The sequence below is a fragment of the Meles meles genome, chromosome 6 (genome assembly GCF_922984935.1).
Source record: "Meles meles chromosome 6, mMelMel3.1 paternal haplotype, whole genome shotgun sequence".
Taxonomy (NCBI): Eukaryota; Metazoa; Chordata; class Mammalia; order Carnivora; family Mustelidae; genus Meles; species Meles meles.
In genome coordinates, this window is record NC_060071.1 from 85,464,316 (window position 1) to 85,482,756 (window position 18,441).

Sequence of the window (18,441 nt, forward strand, 5' to 3'; positions counted from 1 at the left end):
AGTTTCCACATTGTTATTCCCTTCGTTAGTTGACCTGCACTTAAACCATCTGCTGTAGACTCATAGTAACAGACCTAAAATAAAGTCTTAGACACCCTGTTTTTTATGAAATTGTCAGTTTCTCATACTTTTCTTGTTTTTGATGACTTTGACAATTTTAAGAAGTATAAATTAGCTTTTTCATAGACTGTCCCTCAGCTAGGATTTCTGTGATATTTTTCTCACAATTAGACTGGGGTGATGGTTCTTGGGAAGAAGACCATGGAGATAAAGTGCCATTTTTATCACATCATATCAAGAGTATTGCAGTATTGCAATATAGTTCCAATGTTAACTACCTGGAGTTAGCACAGACTCTGGATTAATGGAACAGTCCCTAGCAAGAATGGCTCACATAATTCAGGAGAGAGCTTACTTACTTAAGCATATGCTTACAATTATAGTTTTATTATAAAGGATATAAAACACAGAGCTTTTATGCCCATTTGCCATGGAATCAGGGCGTGTCACTCTCCTGGCACAGCATGTGTACACTAACCAGGAAGGTCCCCTGAGCTTTGGTGTTCAGAGTTTATACTGGGGTTTCCTTACATAGGCACAATTGACTGAATCATTAGCCATGTGATTGATCTCAATCTCCAGTACACCTCCCCTCCATGGCGGAGGTTGCACTTGGCTTATTTTACCTGGTCTAAAGCCCCAACTCTCCAATTATATGGTTGGTCGCTCTGGCATGGCCAGCTTCCATCATAAGTCCTTTGGTTGGCATAAACTCAGGTATGGTCCAAGGGTCTTATAGATGACAAAGATACTACTACTTGGGAAATTCCAAGAACTTAAGAGTTTCCTCTCAGGAACCAGGGGTGAAAATCAGTCAGTTTTCTTTTTATTTCACAATTAATACTGTCAACATGACTTATCACATTTATGCTGACTTTAATCACCTGGCTTAGGTAGTGTTTGTCAGGTTTCTCTACTGTAGTTTCTTCCTCTCCACTCTTTTCCTAGTGTACTCTTTGGAAGAAAGTCACTTTGTGCACTTAAGGTATAGGGAGTTATTTATGCTCAACCTCTTTGAGAAGGAAGTATTTACACTAAATTATTTTGAATTCTTTGACAAGGGAGATTTCTTTCCCCACACTTAATTATTTATTCATGATTTATATCAGTACAGCTTTATGCATATTTTATACTTTCAATTATAATTTAACAGTACTTTGTTTACTTTATTGCTCAAGTTTTTTTCAGCTTTGGCCATTGGGAGCTCTTTCAGTTGGATCCTTTGTCCCTTTGACATGCCCCCATCACTATGTTATTTTTGTTTTTGTTTTTCTTCAAAAAGCACTTCCTTACTTTCTGGCACTACAATATGCTTCAATCTCATCTTGTATATTTCCTATATTAGTCCAAGCATCAGCCATTTCTCCAAGGCTTAGTAGTTCCTTTTTATTGGAGAATGATGTTACCTACATTCTTTTAAACCATTTCCTTTTCTCCTGAGCCCTTGTTTTAACTTTATTTTTGGAAATAATATTACCAGTCAGTGTTCATTCGCATTTTGATTTGGATGAGATTACCAAGATCTGGAACTCTAAATCAGAGCTTCTCCCTTCTCTTGCACAGGAGAAAAAAACAGAGCTTTAAGTAAAAATTGCAGTTGTAAGGACACTGAATGTTCACTTTTTGGTAACATTCCGACTCCCTGAGGAAGGAATTATCTCATATGAGATAGAGAAGTGAAGCTCAGGGAACTAAAGGATGAAGCTATGGAAAAGAGCAAGAGAAAACACGGTTTGACTTTTTGATTTTTTGTCTTAATTTGTATTTTGGAGATATAACACTGAAATTCTCTCTGAAAGGCCTGGGATGTCATTTCTTCTCACCAACACTTTATTATGAAAAATTCAGACATATAGTAAGGTTGAAAGAATTTTAGAGTGAAATAATTTTACAGTGCAATCTATTCACACTACCTAGATTTTATTAACTTTTTATTCTATTGCTCTGTCACATATCTGCCCATCTAGTCACCCCTTTTTCATCAGTCTTACTTTTTGATGCATTTTAAAGTAAATTGCAGACATCATTATACTTCTCCCTAAATACTTTAGCATATGTATCAATAACTAGAGTTTAATACAGTTGTTAAAATGTAAAATTTACATATAATGTGTAAATCTTATGTGTATATTTGCTTAGTTTGAAACATACACATGGGTAAGGCAAACCACTATGATAATGTAGGACATTATTATTACTCCAGAAAGTTCTCTCATGCCCCTTTCCAAATAATCCCTGGCCCCACCTCCTCCAGAGGCAATAACTGTTATAATTTTTTCTCTACCATGGATTAGTTTTGTCTGTTCTAGAATTTCATATAAATGAAATTATATGGTATGTACTCTCATGTGTTAGGTTTCTTTCACTAGCATAATGTTTCTGAGATTTATCTATATTGTTTCACATTTGTTCCTTTTCTTGCCTTTATTTATAAATACACAATAATTTGAAAATCTTTTCTTCCATTGATGTACATCTGGGCTATTTCCAGTTTAAGGCCTTTATAAATGAAGCTGTTATAAGCACTTGCATTTGAGAGTTTTTTTGGGATATGTTTTCGTTTCTCTTGGGTAAATGCCCAGGAGTAGAATTGCTGGTCATAGGGTAGGTGTATATTTAAGTCTTCTAATGTCAGACTATTTTTCCAAGTGGTTATATTATTTTAAATCTCCACCAATAATATAAGAAAGTGCCTTGTCAGTGTTTGTTCTGTCATTCCTTTAAATTTTAGACATTCCAGTGGGTATGTAGTGACTCTTACATCACTGTAATTTTGATTTGCATTTCGCTATTGGTTAATTATGTTGAGTACTTTTTTCATGTCCTTTTTGGCTTACTGTATTTGCATACTTATTGTCCTTTTATGAAACATCTTTTCAAACCTTTGTTTATTTTCTATCAGATTGTCTCTTTATTTTGAGTAGTATTTCTTTATATTCTAAATGAGTGCTGTCCATTGGAATTTTCTGCATAATCCAATATGTTTATTGTGAAAAGTGCCTAGTACAAACAATATATAAAAAAAAAAAAGTATATTTTTTAAAAGATTTTATTTATTTATTTGAAAGAGGGAAGGAGAACATGAGAAGGAGGGTCAGAGGGAGAAGCAGACTCCACATCAAACAGGGAGCCTGATGTGGAACTCAATCCAGGGACTCCAGGATCATGACCTGAGCTAAAGGCATTTGTTTAACCATCTTAGCCACCCAGGCACCCAAGGAAGTGTATTTTTAATTGTATTTAACTTTAATTAATTTAAATTGAAATAGCTACATTAGCTAATGACTACCATATTGGACAGTGCAGTTCTAGATACCAGTCCTTATCAGATGTATGTTTTGTAACTATTTTCTTTCAGTCTGTGGCTTGGTTATCCATTTAAAAAAAAATTATTTATTTATTTGAGAGAGAGAGAGGGCACAGGAGCAGGAGGGGTAGAGGAAGAGGGAGAGAACTCTCAGGCAGACTCCAAGCTGAGAGCAGAGCCTGACAGGGGGTTCAATCTCATGACCTTGAGATCATGACCTGACTCCAAACTGAGTTAGCTGGTTAACTCAGTGTGTCATCCAGGTGTCCCTTGACTCTTCATTTTTTAAAATATCTTTTTTTTTTAAGATTTTACTTATTTGACAGAGAGAGACACAGCAAGAGAGGGAATATAAGCATGGGGAGTGGGAGAGGGATAAGCAGGCTTCCCACCAAGCAGGGAGCCTAATGTGGGGCTTGATCCCAGGACTCTGAGATCATGAACTGAGCCAAAGGCAGACACTTAATAACTGAGCCACCCAGGTACCCCTCTTCATTTTTTTAAAATGGTATCTTTTGATAAGCAAAAGTTTCAAATTCAACCAAGTCTAATTTTTCAGTTTTTTCTTTAATGGCTATTGCATTCTGTGGCCCAGTTAAGAAACTTGTGATTACTCTTAAGTCAGTGGGTTTATGGTCAACCTTGATGATGTGGGATGAGAGTCACTATTGTTTGAGTAACACTGTTGAAAAGATCTTTGTTACCAGATTGGATGCTTTGGCACCTTTTTGAAGAACAAAAAAATTGTGTAAGTGTGGATCTATTTCTGTCCTGTTCTCTTGTATTAATCTATTTGTTGAGCTTCATGTCATTACTACACTGTTTCGTTTACTGTAGTTTTAAGTCTTAAAGTTAGAAGTGTGAGCCCTCTGATTTTGTTCTTTTTCAAGATTGTTTTGAGTATTTTAGGTCCTTTGAATTTCCATAGAAATCTTAGAGTCAACTTGTTAATTTGGATTATGACTGGGATTTTGATGATTTAGATATAATGAAAGAAACATTTTGTATATATATATATATATATATATATATATTTTTTTAAGATTTTATTTATTTGGGGCGCCTGGGTGGCTCAGTGGGTTAAAGCCTCTGCCTTCGGCTCAGGTCATGATCTCAGGGTCCTGGGATCGAGTCCCGCATCAGGATCTCTGCTCAGCAGGGAGCCTGCTTCTCTGTCTCTCTCTGCCTGCCTCTCTGCCTACTTGTGATCTCTGTCTGTCAAATAAATAAAATCTTAAAAAAAAAAAAGATTTTATTTATTTGACAGAGAGATAGAGAGCTAGCACAAGTAGGCAGTGCAACGGGCAGAGGGAGAGGGAAAAGCAGGGTCTCCACTGAGCAGGGAGCCTGATGTGGGACTCAATCCCAGGACCCTGGGATCATGACCTGAGCTGAATGCAGTTGCTTAACTGACTCACCCACCCAGGTGTCCCTATTTTTGAAAATGGATATTTATATAGGTTTACATATTTTAATACTTTGTCAAGAAGGAAAACAGGGTCTGATCAGTCTTCTATGACCGAGGCCGGAAGAGAACCTATAATAATCTGTTTCTTCCATTTTGTATTGTTTACTTAGAAAGGGCTTTGGACAATAATTTCTTTGGCAGAAACTGTGATTAGAGTTGCAAACTCTCTGCAGCATGAGAAGTCAAAAATCTAGGTCCCAAGAAATGGAATAGAAACCACTTCCAAGATGAATTAGTGATTCTAAATGTGAAAACCCCCTATATAACTCTTTGATTTATGTCCTATTTAAGGAAGGCAATAAACTTTGTGCTTTTTCTGGTCTGCAGCATCTCTAAACTATTTTGCCTTGATTTTTCTCAAAATTATTTTGGGAAAAGGGAAGTTACACAACCTTGTACTCTTCAGTATGAGCTTGGAAAGTAAATCTACAGATTATTTAATCTTTTCATGTTGTATATGGAGAAACAGAGGGGTACATGATTTGTCCAAGATCAGATAGTTATTTAATAGCAGAGTTCTGACAATATTCCAGGCTAATATTTCCACCATGTATTCTGTGATAATAGCTAACCAGTCACTGACCTCCACACCCCTGTATGTGCCTGGCAGGAGGCTATGTATAGTTGACATAAATTACCATTATGATATAGCTCTTGTCCTCAAATACCAGAGAGTCCTGTGTAAGAGAAGTCACAATTAGAAAACAGTAAAAGGCAATATATAATAATGTTCCAAATTGGGTAGATTTTAAGATAAAATGGTATGGATGCACATAGAAGCAATATTGTGCCTCATTTTAAATAAACATGGCTGTGTTATGGGAATATTGAACTGTAATTGAGAGCAGGTTGTATAAGGGAGACCTGAAATAGGCTTGCTTTGCTAACTTAAATGTATAAAATGAAAGCAATGAAATTTCACCTTAAATTCATGCTCTGTTAAACAAAATGTTAACAACTGTTAAGGAAGGTAAAGATTAATACTTGATGAAATTATCAGAGAAGGCTTAATGGAAGAAGTAGGGTTTGAGAAAGAATTTCAAGGAATGTGAAAATTATGAAGGGCAAAGGATTATAAACTATTATAAATGGGACATGAATGATATTTTAATGAAAATTTGAATACCTTATAAATCAAAATGTTATTTCAATGCAGTCCAAGAGAAGGCCATTAAATATGTTTATGGGTCTCTGAAATAAATTATTTTTAACTAAAGCTAGTGAAGCCCAAATTTGTCTGGGAAGCTTGGTGGAAATGCCTACTGAATTAGTCAAGTAAGTATCTAGATTTCTTCTTGCAGAGGTGGTGCTATTTTGCCCAGGTGCTTCTCCTATGAGAGCTGGTCCACATGGAATAGTTTTTTGTTTTTTTTTTTAGACAATGTTCCTGTAAAGGTAATGAGAGACCTGTTTTTCCATTTTGCTTTCAACAATTTGTCCTAAAATAAATAAACTAACATCTCCAATATCCCATTTCCTTATCTAGAGATGGAACCAATAATAACTTCCCTGCCGACCTCATAGCAGTTGTGAAACCTGAAAGGATAATAAGTGTGAAAATGCTTTGAAAATCTTTCAGGTATAAGATTCAATAAATAATAATAATTGTACAGATATAGCTCAGTCGGGATTCTATAAATATTCTTAGGGATAAATTCTGCAGAATTCTCTGCAGTATTGACTTGGCTTGTGTCCAAAGACTCTAATGGGCATTATTATATTTTTCCTGGGGTGTAGATAACTGTATGATTTATGTACAATATGATTAATTGAATGCTTCATATGTACTGAATCATCTTTCATCAAATTGGCAGATTTACAACTTTGCAGTGAGCTGTTATTTAGAATATCATTGGAAAATTCTTGTTTGTTATTATTTTTTACTTATACATTAAGTACAAAAAATTGCTTTCTTTGTACTTGTATCCAGATTAGTGCAATTATTTAAGAATGATGATGAACTGCTAATGTAGATAATGAAGCTGAAACTCGAATTTCTTACATAACTGAAAAGAAACTATTTTTTTAAAAAGATTTTACTTATTTATTTGACAGAAAGAGAGACATCACAAGTAGGCAGAGAGGCAGGCAGAGAGAGAGGGGGAAGCAGGCTCCCCACTGAGCGGAGAGCCTGATGTGGGGCTTGATCCCAGGACCCTGAGATCATGACCTGAGCTGAAGGCAGAGGCTCAACCCACTGAGCCACCCAGGCTCCCTGAAGAGAAACTATTTTGATCATTGAGAGAAGAGCAAAAAGAGTAGAACTGTAACACTAATTTTTCTTTCACTAGAAAGTGAGTTCAATTGTTATTAAAAGTAGATTCAAGGGGAACCTGGGTGACTCAGTTGGTACAGCATGGGACTCTGGATCTCAGGGTCATGCATTCAAGCCCCATGTTGGGCATGGAGCCTACTTTAAAATAAAACGTGTGCTCAATTGTTACTAAGAAAAACAGAACTTGATTTGTGAAGCAAGATAGTCTTCAATTCACTGCCTTCATGTGTCTATTCTTTAGTACCGCATATTAAAATAATATTTTATGAGGTTTGATAATATAACAACTATTAATACTAAAATAATAACACTTAAAATTCTCAACATAGGTTCAAAATACACAAAGGATTTAATTTCTTAGCAAAATATGCATATTTTTATATGGCAAAAAAGAATTGTCATTATATGTCAATTATATCTCAATAATTAAAAAAAAAACTGCCTACAAGAAACCATACCTTGACTATATTATTGCCAAAATCTGGGTTACTGAATATTAGGTATCCATTGCTGCATAACTAATTACTATAAACTTGGCAGCTTAAACAACACAATTTTTTTTAATGAGATTTATTTATTTGAGTGAGAGTAAGTGATAGAGAATACAGGGAGAGGGAAGGGGCAGAGGGAGAGAGAGAATCTCAAGCAGACTCAAAGCTGAGCTCAGAGCCCTATGTGCGGCTCTATCTCACTACCCTGAGATTATGACCTGAGCTGAAACCAACAGTTGGACCAACTCTTAACCAACAGCTTAACCAACTGTGCCACCCAGGTGCTCCAAAGAACACACATTTATTATCTTACAGTTTCTATGGATCAGGAATCTGGGTATAACTTAACTGAGTCCTTTGCTTCATGATCTTTCATAAGGCTACAAACACGGGGTCATCCAGGGCTGGATCTCATTTGAAAGCTCACCTGGGAAGCATCTACTTTCAATCTACTTCCAATCTGGTTGTTGGCAAAATTTAATTCCTTGCAGACTGTTGGACTGAGGACCTCAGTTCTTTGCTGGCTGTCACCTGCTCCTTGCCACATAGCCTTTTCCATAGGCAGTTTATAACATGGCAGTTTGCTTTGTCAAAGCCAGCCAGGAGGTGCCCTAGAAAGCCAGAAGTTACAGTCCTACATATTGTAATTACAGAAGTGACATTCTATTACTGTTGTTGTATTCTGTTGGTGAGAACAAATTTATAGGTCCTAGTCACACTTAAAGGGAGCGGATTACAAAAGGGTGTCTATACCAAGAGACAAGGATCATTTTGGGCCATCTTAGAGTCTGTTGGCAAAAAACTGATTCATGGGACATATACCATAAGCTACAGAGAGGTGCCCATGAAGAGATCATTCTCAATTAATTCTATAATCAAGAAGGAATTAGTGAGATTGGCTTAAATAGATTTCCTGTTAACTATATAGCATCATAAACTAATAAGTGCCAACTAATAAGCACATTATTTTCTTCTTCTACTATTCTGTTCTTTGTCCAGTACTGTCAGTTACGATATGAGATAGCCCTATATCTGACCCTGGAAAGTGGCAAATAGTACTTCAGAAAAGTATTAGAGGAAATATAATTGTATGTGTATATATTTCATCAGCAAAGTGTACTGCATTAGCAAATGGTGTTTATTTTGTTATACTGGTAACATATCTATTAAAAATGTCATTCTCAATGGGCGCCTGAGTGGCTCAGTGGGTTAAAGCCTCTGCCTTCGGCTCAGGTCATGATCCCAGGGTCCTGGGATCGAGCCCCACGTCAGGCTCTCTGCTCCGCAGGGAGCCTGCTTCCTCCTCTCTCTCTGCCTGCCTCTCTGCCTAGTTGTGATTTCTCTCTGTCAAATAAATAAAATATTTTAAAAAATGTGTTCTTTAAAAAAAAATGTCATTCTCAACAGCACATTGCCAGCATGTTCCTTCACATTAATGGCCTTGATTAAATAAGACCCCAATTCTTGCACATGATTAGAAATTTGCAAAAGAGATTCAATGTGGCATTGATATAATAAAGTCTTTGACTTTGAGAAATTGACAGAACTTCTTTTGGTAATTAAAAGAACTCTTTGTATTCCTAATCAAATCAAAACACCAGTTTTTAAGCTACTTAAAATAATTATGCCCCAAATGAGTATTTTCTATGCAAAAATATTTTTCTCTGTTTTAAAGACTAGCAAAGACTAGAAAAGCCTGAGATGGAAGAGATTAGTAATTATCACTTCAATAGTGTTTAGACTGTTGTGTTATAGTCAGTAGACAGCTGCTAATAAGAATGAAAGTAAATTTATTAGCCTGCATCATAGGTGGTCAGGAAAATCCCACTTTTGGGGGGAAGATTTTATTTATTTATTATTTTAAGAGAGAGAGGGAAAGAGAGACAGAGAGCATGCTCAAGTTGGGGGGACGGGCAGAGAAAAGAGAGAGAGAATCTCAAGCAGACTCCACACTGAGCACAGAGTCCAATGCAGGGCTCCATCTCACAACCCTGAGATCATGACCTGAGCCGAAATCAAGAGTCAGATTCTTAACTGACTGGGCCACCCAGGCACCCCTGGGAAAATTCTATTTTAAGATGCACTGAAAAATGGACCCAAATATTGCCTACAAGGCTGTTTGGTATGAACTGGAGCATTTTGAGCAGCTTAAGAGCTGTGAGGAAGGTTGAAGACAAAGATAAACTTCAGACTTTGAAGTCTGCCTGTCTATCCTAGATCAGATTAATATTTTAACCCTTAATGATGGTATTTCCACTTTATTGCTCTAAATCAGCATGCAGATGTATTTTGAGAGATTATAGTGGTTTGGTAGGAGCTCTTTACTTTTATAAATGGATGGAACAAATTTTTTGCCTGCATATTTATAACATATCATGTGTAAACCCTATATATATGGTTAACAAATCCTAAATAGAAAAGGTTATTAAATGAATTGACAAAAAACCCAAAAACAAAACTAAAAACAAAAACAAAAGACAAAGAAAATGAATTGACAAGATTTGGTATCAGAACACCAAGTAGACTAAGACATTATGTAAGCCAAATGATTATAGAGGACATCCTCACATTTGGGGGGCTGTGTACCACAGACAAAAATCTACATTATCCCCTTTTCCCTGAAGAAAATAGAACTTCACATTAGCTGATAGGGAGGTTTGGTATCTTGATGGGGCTCTGCTTTGTCATTGTCCTTGGTGTGTTCTCTAAAGTACACAGGAAAATTCTCTTCTGAATACAGAATGAAGTAAGGTTTTAGCAAAATCTTGTAGAGACTTACGTCTTCTAATCTCGAGGATAGAACTGGAGGGCAGGAAGGACTTGGCTGAATGAATACAGGCTTGGTACTTGGAGAGAATGAACTAAAAAAGCAAAAGCATAAGAATACGAAGGCTCTGTGTGTAGCAAGTATTTGTCTTGGGTGACAATACTTTTTCTAAATTCTGATTGTGTGGCTTCTATTTCAGGATAGGATCTTCTCTGAAGCCTTAAACAGCAAGTAGAGAATATATTCAGCTATAACTCGAGCCCTGTGACCTTTGTCCAAGGATTCAGCTCAGTCTTAGAAATCAGAAATTCAAATGTCAAATCACCCTTGATTTATCCAGCTTTGAATACTGGCATTTAGAAACCCATCCTGTCTCATTCTAGAGGTAGATTTTTAGTCAGTGGGAGGTCTATTCTCAGAAAACTATCTAGTCTAAGAATATACATACATTTGCTTTATGTAATTTTTAAAAAATAAGACTGGGGAGTTTCTGTGACAGCACCTTAGTTAACTTGAGCTAAGGTACTAAAAAGTGTTTGATATGGGAAAACTTTCTAGACCAGGTTTCCTACAGAGAGATTGACTCACTGAGAAGCTATTTACCTAAGCAGAAATACTTTATATTTCAATGTGAAAATTTATATTAGATATAGGTAAGAAACAGTATCATGTTTAGTCATGAGCAGAGATATTTAGAAACAAATCACACCATAGGACGAAGTAGGAGCAATAAATGGAGCTGTCATTTAGACAGGTCCATTGATGGGGTGAGGCTTTCATTTTAGCAAGCCCTCTGGACAGGATAAAACGTTCAGTTGGGGACAAAAACTTTAAACTGAAAGAAGTGGCACAAGTTTCTAAGCTTTAGTTAGTATATTTAACAGACAGGAAACTGTAATACTCTCTTCTTCCTTAATGAATTGAACAGAGGAATGAAGCATGTTCTCAGCTGAAAAGTGAGGTTTATGGACAGTGGATGAGGCAGGCACTGCTTCTTTGTGAAAATCTGAACTTTCAGGATGTCTGTGGTCACCTGAGTATCTTTTTGGTGAGGGGCGGAGGGAGGGAATCTAGCAGATACAAATACATGCTTTCTAGGAAATAATACAAAGTATTATTCTATTCATAGTTAGGAGACATTTAAAAGAATCCTCTTTGTTTTGAAAGTACCTATTTGTTCATTTCTCTCAGGTGGTAGAAACCAGGACTGTGCCTATGTAGTGTCCAGATGTCCACATAGTGATGTGACCTTTAATCTTCAAGGTCTTTATCTATTTATACCAGCATTGATTGAGATGCCAGATCTTTAACCGTGCAGATTGTTGCCAAATCTTCCCTTATTATTTTTTTTTTAAATCTTCCCTTATTCTTGACCTTAAGTTCTCTTAAAGATCAGCTTTCTCTTGGCCACTCTTACAGGAGCTTTCTCAGACTGTCTGCCTACACACAACACTCAGCTGTTTTTATTCTGTGGTTCTGCCACTACATCAGTAATGGGGGCATTGATTCTATTGTTCTTATATCTCTTACCCTGACTTGGGACTTGGATGTTCCCCCTTTTTACTGAGAGTCAATAGGAGAGAGGTAATCATAGTGTATCACCTTCTTTCTTTGACTCTGTAATAAGCACTAATTTTTTTAACTTCAAATAACAAAAATCCTAATCAGCAGTGGTTAAAACAATTAATTATCTTACACAACAAGAGCTCTGGAGATTCAATTCAGTACTGGCATAACACCTTAACTATATGACTAAGAATTCATCTACCTGACATATTTCCACTTCATTACCCTTAGCTGTTGGCTTTTGTCATTGTATCTGTTATCACTGTGCTTCTCCTGTGCACCAGATGACTGTCACACCTCCAGGTGTCACTTCCATGGTTAAGATGGGAAAAAGGAGTAGTATCAGTTACGTTCTACCTTATAGCAAGTTTCTCAGAAGCTCCTCCAGAAAATTTCCCTTACACCATGCTGTCCAGAACTATACCATACATGCCATAAAAGAATTATGTCTAGAATTAGCAAGTGAGACTAGGAAAGTAAGTATTTGGATTTCCATCCTCTATAGTTGTATGATGCAAGGAATCGGAGGTTGAAAATGTTATCTGGCTTAAGAACTTGTGAATATCTAAGTTCTCACTTTTCTTCTGTCTTGATTCCCCATAATCCCACAAAATTTTATATAGTCTTTCTAGGACAGATATTGAGTTGGCTTATTCATATTCATTTCCAATAATTTTTTCTATTGCTTTCCTCTAGGTTAAAGATATGTATATGTTTGATTTCTCAGCTTCTTTTGCTTTTATGGGTGGTCGTTTGAACTGGTTCTAGCCAGTTTGGTGTGTATCTGACTTCTCCCCCCACCCCCAAAGGACAAATACTCACTAGAGAAAGCTTTTTATCTTTGTCATTCTCCTCTTTTCCTGTGTGGAACATAGCCTTGATGCCTGGAGGTTCAGCCACCATCTTGGGGACAAAATAAAGGGCAACAAGATGATGGAACTTAAAGAATGAATTTGGCACGTAATAGCACAGTGGAGCCACTGCATCAGACTTGAACAGTCTACCAATGACCTTTTCTTTATGAGACTAATATATCCCTGCTTATTTAAGACAACGACAGAGTTTTCTGCTACTTGCAGCCAATATAATCCTAACTTATATAGGTAAGAAACCATGTTTTTATATCATGTGTTTCTCCCAAAGGTACTGTTTTTGCCAGAGCTGTCTCCATTCTCCTTAAAGGTCCCAATTTTGAAAACTGAAAACAAAGAAACAAATTTCTTTTCTCTAATATTTTTATGTATCATAAAATGATGCCACATAGTTTATCAAAATAGGGAAGGGCTATATAAGTAACAAGGAATTATAGGGGAAAAAGTCTTAATAAATACTACAAAACATATCTTACCATAGTTATAAGTACACAGAAACACGCCCAAATTACGCCAAGGCAGAAGAAAGAGAATTTATTAGATGGCTGTAGGTATATCTTATGGATCTACGAATAGGAAGTATAGCTTGAACCTCACTATGGACTAGAACCAGGAATTGGAAAGCTATTATGAATCAGTGCAGTTGTTCTCCCCTCACTCTTTGAACACATGATCTCTTATGGTCTGCTTTATTCTCTCTTGGCATGAGCTTTTTCTGCTTCTCTGTGCACAAAGAAGAAATTAGTCACTTCAGTCTTACCATTTCCAATGCAAACTAAGATTGAGTGACATCTCTTGTTTTAAAGTTTTCTAGAGAAAGACTCTATTGGTCCAATTTTATTTTTGTGTCAATATTTAACTCAGTGACCATGGGATGGGGTCAGATGGCTTAGAAATTCTTGGGAGCAAAGGGAGAATAGTCTTTTGAGAAGGGGCCATGGATGGATGTGTGTGTGTGTGCACACGCACATGCATGTATGTGTCTGTTTGTGGCAGTGGTTCCTGGAGAAGAAATAATGGACATCTCTACAACTCTCTGATACTCTATTCTGCTGAAAGGTAAATCAAATTAATGATTTATTCATTCTATGAACACTGATATTACCTGTTCCTCCCTTTATGCTCTCTCTCAGAGAATGTCAGGACCATTTATCTAATTGTCCATGTCATAAACGTCTACACACCAATAAGCAGCACAACAGCTAACATTTATTGAATATGTGTACTTTGTGATAGGTATTCTGCATGCATTATTTTATGTATGTATGTATGTATGTATTTTCTACATGCATTATTTTAAATTTAACCTTACAACAACCCTACAAGTAGGTATTATCTATTTTATAAGCAAACATTTTTCTTGGATTACTATAATAACCTCCTACCTCCCTAACCCTGGTCACACCTCTCCCAATCATTTTTTAAAGTCTGGTAATCCGAAGTAATTGTAGAATAGATGTCTAATTATGTTGTTTTCTCACTTTAAACCCTTCTGTGGTTCCCCTAGGATAAAGTCCAAATTCCTTTAAATGATATATAGTCTTTTATCATCTATGCACTCTTCATCTTCACCAACTTCCATCTCTCTGCATCATCTTGTACCTCACACTCTATTTGCAAGCCTTGAAAATTATTTAAAGTTCTTACCAGTTCATTTCTTACCTCTGCACAACAACCCTCTAGCTGTTCTCTCAGCTGATGCCTACATATTACCCACTTTAAGGATTCATCTTAGAGGTTACCCTACCCACAAGACCTCCCTGAATGATTTAGGTGCGCCTTCTTTGTAATTCTGTATATCTCAGTGCTTTTTTCCTATACTTATTATACCATACTGAACTGTCAGTTAACTTATTCTGTCTCTCACACTGATTGGTAAAGTCCTTAAGTGGAAGGACTTTATCTCGTTTTTTAAAAAATCCTATGATTAGGGTAGTACTTGGTCATACTAAGTTGCTCATAAACAAATATTTGTTTAAATGAATGTATCTTCATAAGTCTAAAAGAAGTTGAAAAGCCACCTGGACAGAAACAGATATTCAGCATTTCTTGCTTACTGAGTTGATTATTCTGACAGCCATTCTCTTTATTCTTATTGTTTGGGCTTATAATTTATAAAAATTGAGCAGATAAAAATTGATAAAATTAACTGAGAAAACATATTGCAAAATAAGAAAGTGATAAGCCAAAGGAAGCAGTAATGTGAGATTGGGGGAGAAAAGGCAAGGAACTGAATTTTTTTCAGAGCTGATTTAATCAAGTGTACTTGTTAGTAAACCTAATCCTTACAATAATTCTTTGAGACTGAAATGTTGTGCCCGTAGTAAAGACAAGAAAATTGAAGACCAAAGTAGAGCAAAACAAACAATGATTATACAACAAATTCTCTACAAATAAGAAGCAAACAACAGAAATTAAAATCAACCTTAGAAAATATGGAGAATATGCCAGAGTAAGCCAACCTACGCCCTAACTAATCCTTTTGTTGGGTCTGGGTTTCTGTATCAGCTTTCTAGCTTTTATTGTACCTCTGTATCCTTCATTCTCATCCGCTTTAGATGTAGGAATACTTCATTCCTCTATACAAAATAAATTCCACTTTTGCCCTCAAGTTTTGTCTCACTTTACTTTTTTCACGAGTGAAACCTACTTTATTAGACCTGCTTTCTGATTTAACTAAACTTTTCTGAGCCCAGCAAAGCACCTGACTTCTCTTTCAGGGAATTGTAAGCAACACAGCAGTAAATATAAATATAAATATAAATATAAATACAAATATAAACACACACACACATATATAATATATACTATTATGGTAGATCACGCGGGGTGGGGGGGGGTAGGTAAAATCCTTAAGGGTGGGAATGTTTAAGTTACCATATTCTGCGCAGTGAGAATCTGGAGTCATTTTCGAGTTACACAATTTCCTACTTCTTTTCAGTCGGGGCAAGTCGCTAGACTTTGTTAAATCTCATTTATTACTACGGAAAAGAGAATACTAGTAAAAGGCTCCTATCTACCTACCCGAGGATTTCTGTTAAGGACCAAACAGATGAGGTATGTGAAAAACGCTTCACAAACATTTGGTTAAACTCCGTAAAACATTTGCACCTGGCTACGAACGAGACTGTATTAACTTGGGTTTCCCCGCTGAAGAAATTGAAACACGGCTTGTCTCTAGGGAGAGGAAGCCGAGCGTTACTACGTGACGTCATCACCCCACGCCGGCCGCGACGGTTTCCGGGCTGGGCTTAAAGCTGTGTTCCACGCTATGGGGTTTTGGCGGCGTTTGTTGATTTTTGGCTGGGTATCGTTTCGGGGTGGTGGCGGGGCAGGTGTCCCGCTTTGGGGAAGCCGAGTGTTTGTTTGTCGGCGCCAGGTTCGTGGTGCTGCTGGACAGGGGGAGGCGGGAGGGACGGAGATGCTCGGGCAGCAGGGCCGTAGGTGCCCTGACATAACCTCTTGCGGAGGCCTCACCTCAGACCTTAACGGGTCCCCGCCAACTAGGCGGCAGAGTGAGACCCCGGTTGGCTGGATGTCCCCAGTTTCCAAGCAGGCTCCCAGTAGGACCTGGCCGAGGAGTGGCGGAATATGAAACAATTCTTGAACATGGATGTGTGATTCGTGCATTGTTTTATCTGTTAGTTTATTTAGAAAATAGATTAAAGAGAAGTAAACACGTGGAGGATTTAACTCCGTAAAGACACAGTTTATTTACTTTCCATTTTTAATGTCTGCGTATGCTGGCAGGTAAATTTCAGCTTAAACAGTGTATTTCCACGACTGTGATCAATAGTGGTAGGTAGATAGTACAAAAGACCTAACAAATGCAGATCAAAATTAGCCTAGAAAGGAAGGCCCTCTAACAAACTCCGAATTTTTACTTTAACAGCATGATAATAGAGATGGCTTATCTTAAAATTATTTTTTTTTTTAAAGTTATCTGGCGCTGACAATGAGACCTTAAAACAAAGAAGAATGCAAATCATGTCCCGAGGACTTCCAAAGCAGAAACCAATAGAAGGTGTAAAGCAAGTTATAGTTGTGGCCTCTGGAAAAGGTGGAGTTGGAAAGTCTACTACAGCAGGTATTATAGGATATAGGATATTCTGATCTCAAGTAGGAATTTATGCCAACTGGCAAGTGCACAGCATTAAAATTAATAGTTTTGATTTTTAAAGAGTTATTTGTGAAATTGCTAATAGCTGATTTTATAGTATCAGGAGTTGGTAGTGATGAGGAAGTTAGATTAGTAGTTTTAAAAAGCTAGGTACATAGCCAGATCCTTGACTCCTTAACTGAGGAAAAGGTGGTCAGATTATCCATCAGATCTTCAGTTTACCTAACCGTAAAATGACAATGATAACCTTTTTCATAGGGTGGCTATGTAAATTAAACAAGCTAGCCACTTAGCTCAGAGTCTCTTAGATAGTAAGTGCTCAATATTTGGTTGCTGTTATTTTTTAAACATTTAATAACTTTAATACGAAATTATTTCTGTTCTTTGATGTTCTCTTCCAGTCTGTGAATGTACATATAGCTACACAGTTGCAATGAGATTTTTTAGATTATTAAGACCTTTTTCATTTAACCATAATATAATTTTCAACATTTATAAAATAAGCATTGATCTAATATTTGAAAAAAAAATTTTTTTAAAGATTTTATTTATTTGATAGAGAGATCGCAAGTAGGCAGAGAAGCAGGCAGAGAGAAAGAGGAGGAAGCAGGCTCCCCATTGAGCAGAGAGCCTGATGCAGGGCTTGATCCTAGGTCCCTGGGATCAAGACCTGAGCCAAAGGCAGACGCTTTAACCCATTGAGCCACCCAGGCGCCCCTGAAAATGTTTGTAAAGGTTTAACATTGTTTTAATTGTTTAAAATACCATCTAATCTTTATATCTTTTCAATTGATAATACTGGAGCAGAAAATTTGTTTTTGGTGGCTCTTTTTAATTGATTGTAGATTTTATGGTGACTGAAATGCTGCTTTCAGATTCATAGGAGAAATGTCACCAGAAATAGAAGAGTTACCATCCAAGACTAATAACTAGATATTCCCAAAATTTTTCAAAAGAAATTAAAAAATTTTTTTAAAGATTTATTTATTTGAGAGAGGGAGAGAACAAGCAGAGGGAGGGGCAGAGGAAGGAGAGAATATCTTTAAGCAGATTACCCGCTGAGCATGGAGCCTAATGCCAGGCTCTATCCCAGGGCCCTGAGATCATGCCCCAAGCCAAAATCAAGAGCTAACCAACTGAGCTACCCAGATGCTCCAGAATTTCTTATTTCTAAAATGATTATTCCAGTGTAATAATGTAAAAGGGTAATGATTTCCCTTCTTCCGGGACTAAAACACAACTTGTATTATTAATTTGGAGTCATAAACCCCGACCCCTTTTTTTAAAGAAATGCTTATTTTAGAGACAGGGAGAGAGAGAGAGAGACAGAACATGAACAGGAGGGGCAGAGGGAAAGGAGAGAATCTCAAGCAGACTGTGCACTGAGTGCAAAGCCTGACTCAGGGCTCAATCTCACAAACCCGAGATCAAAACGTGAGTTAAAATCAAGAGCCGGCCGCTTAACTGCCTGCACTACCCAGTGCTCTTGGAGTCATAAGACACTATTATCTTATT

At 36.9% G+C, this 18,441-nt stretch overlaps 1 protein-coding gene across 4 annotated transcripts in view; it reads left to right on the top strand.

The window, feature by feature from the left end:
• Positions 1-16,048: 16,048 nt before the first annotated feature.
• The window catches only part of NUBPL (NUBP iron-sulfur cluster assembly factor, mitochondrial), a 222,955-nt gene continuing 220,562 nt past the window's right edge, over positions 16,049-18,441 (top strand). For 3 of the 4 annotated variants that reach the window (XM_046009993.1, XM_046009995.1, XM_046009994.1), the window contains exons 1-2: positions 16,049-16,185; positions 16,746-16,893. In XM_046009993.1, the coding sequence (XP_045865949.1) occupies positions 16,078-16,185; positions 16,746-16,893 (256 nt within the window). In that variant the 5' untranslated portion in view covers positions 16,049-16,077. Of the gene's footprint in view, positions 16,186-16,745; positions 16,894-18,441 lie in introns of those variants that run through there. The other variant, XM_046009996.1, reaches the window with a different exon arrangement.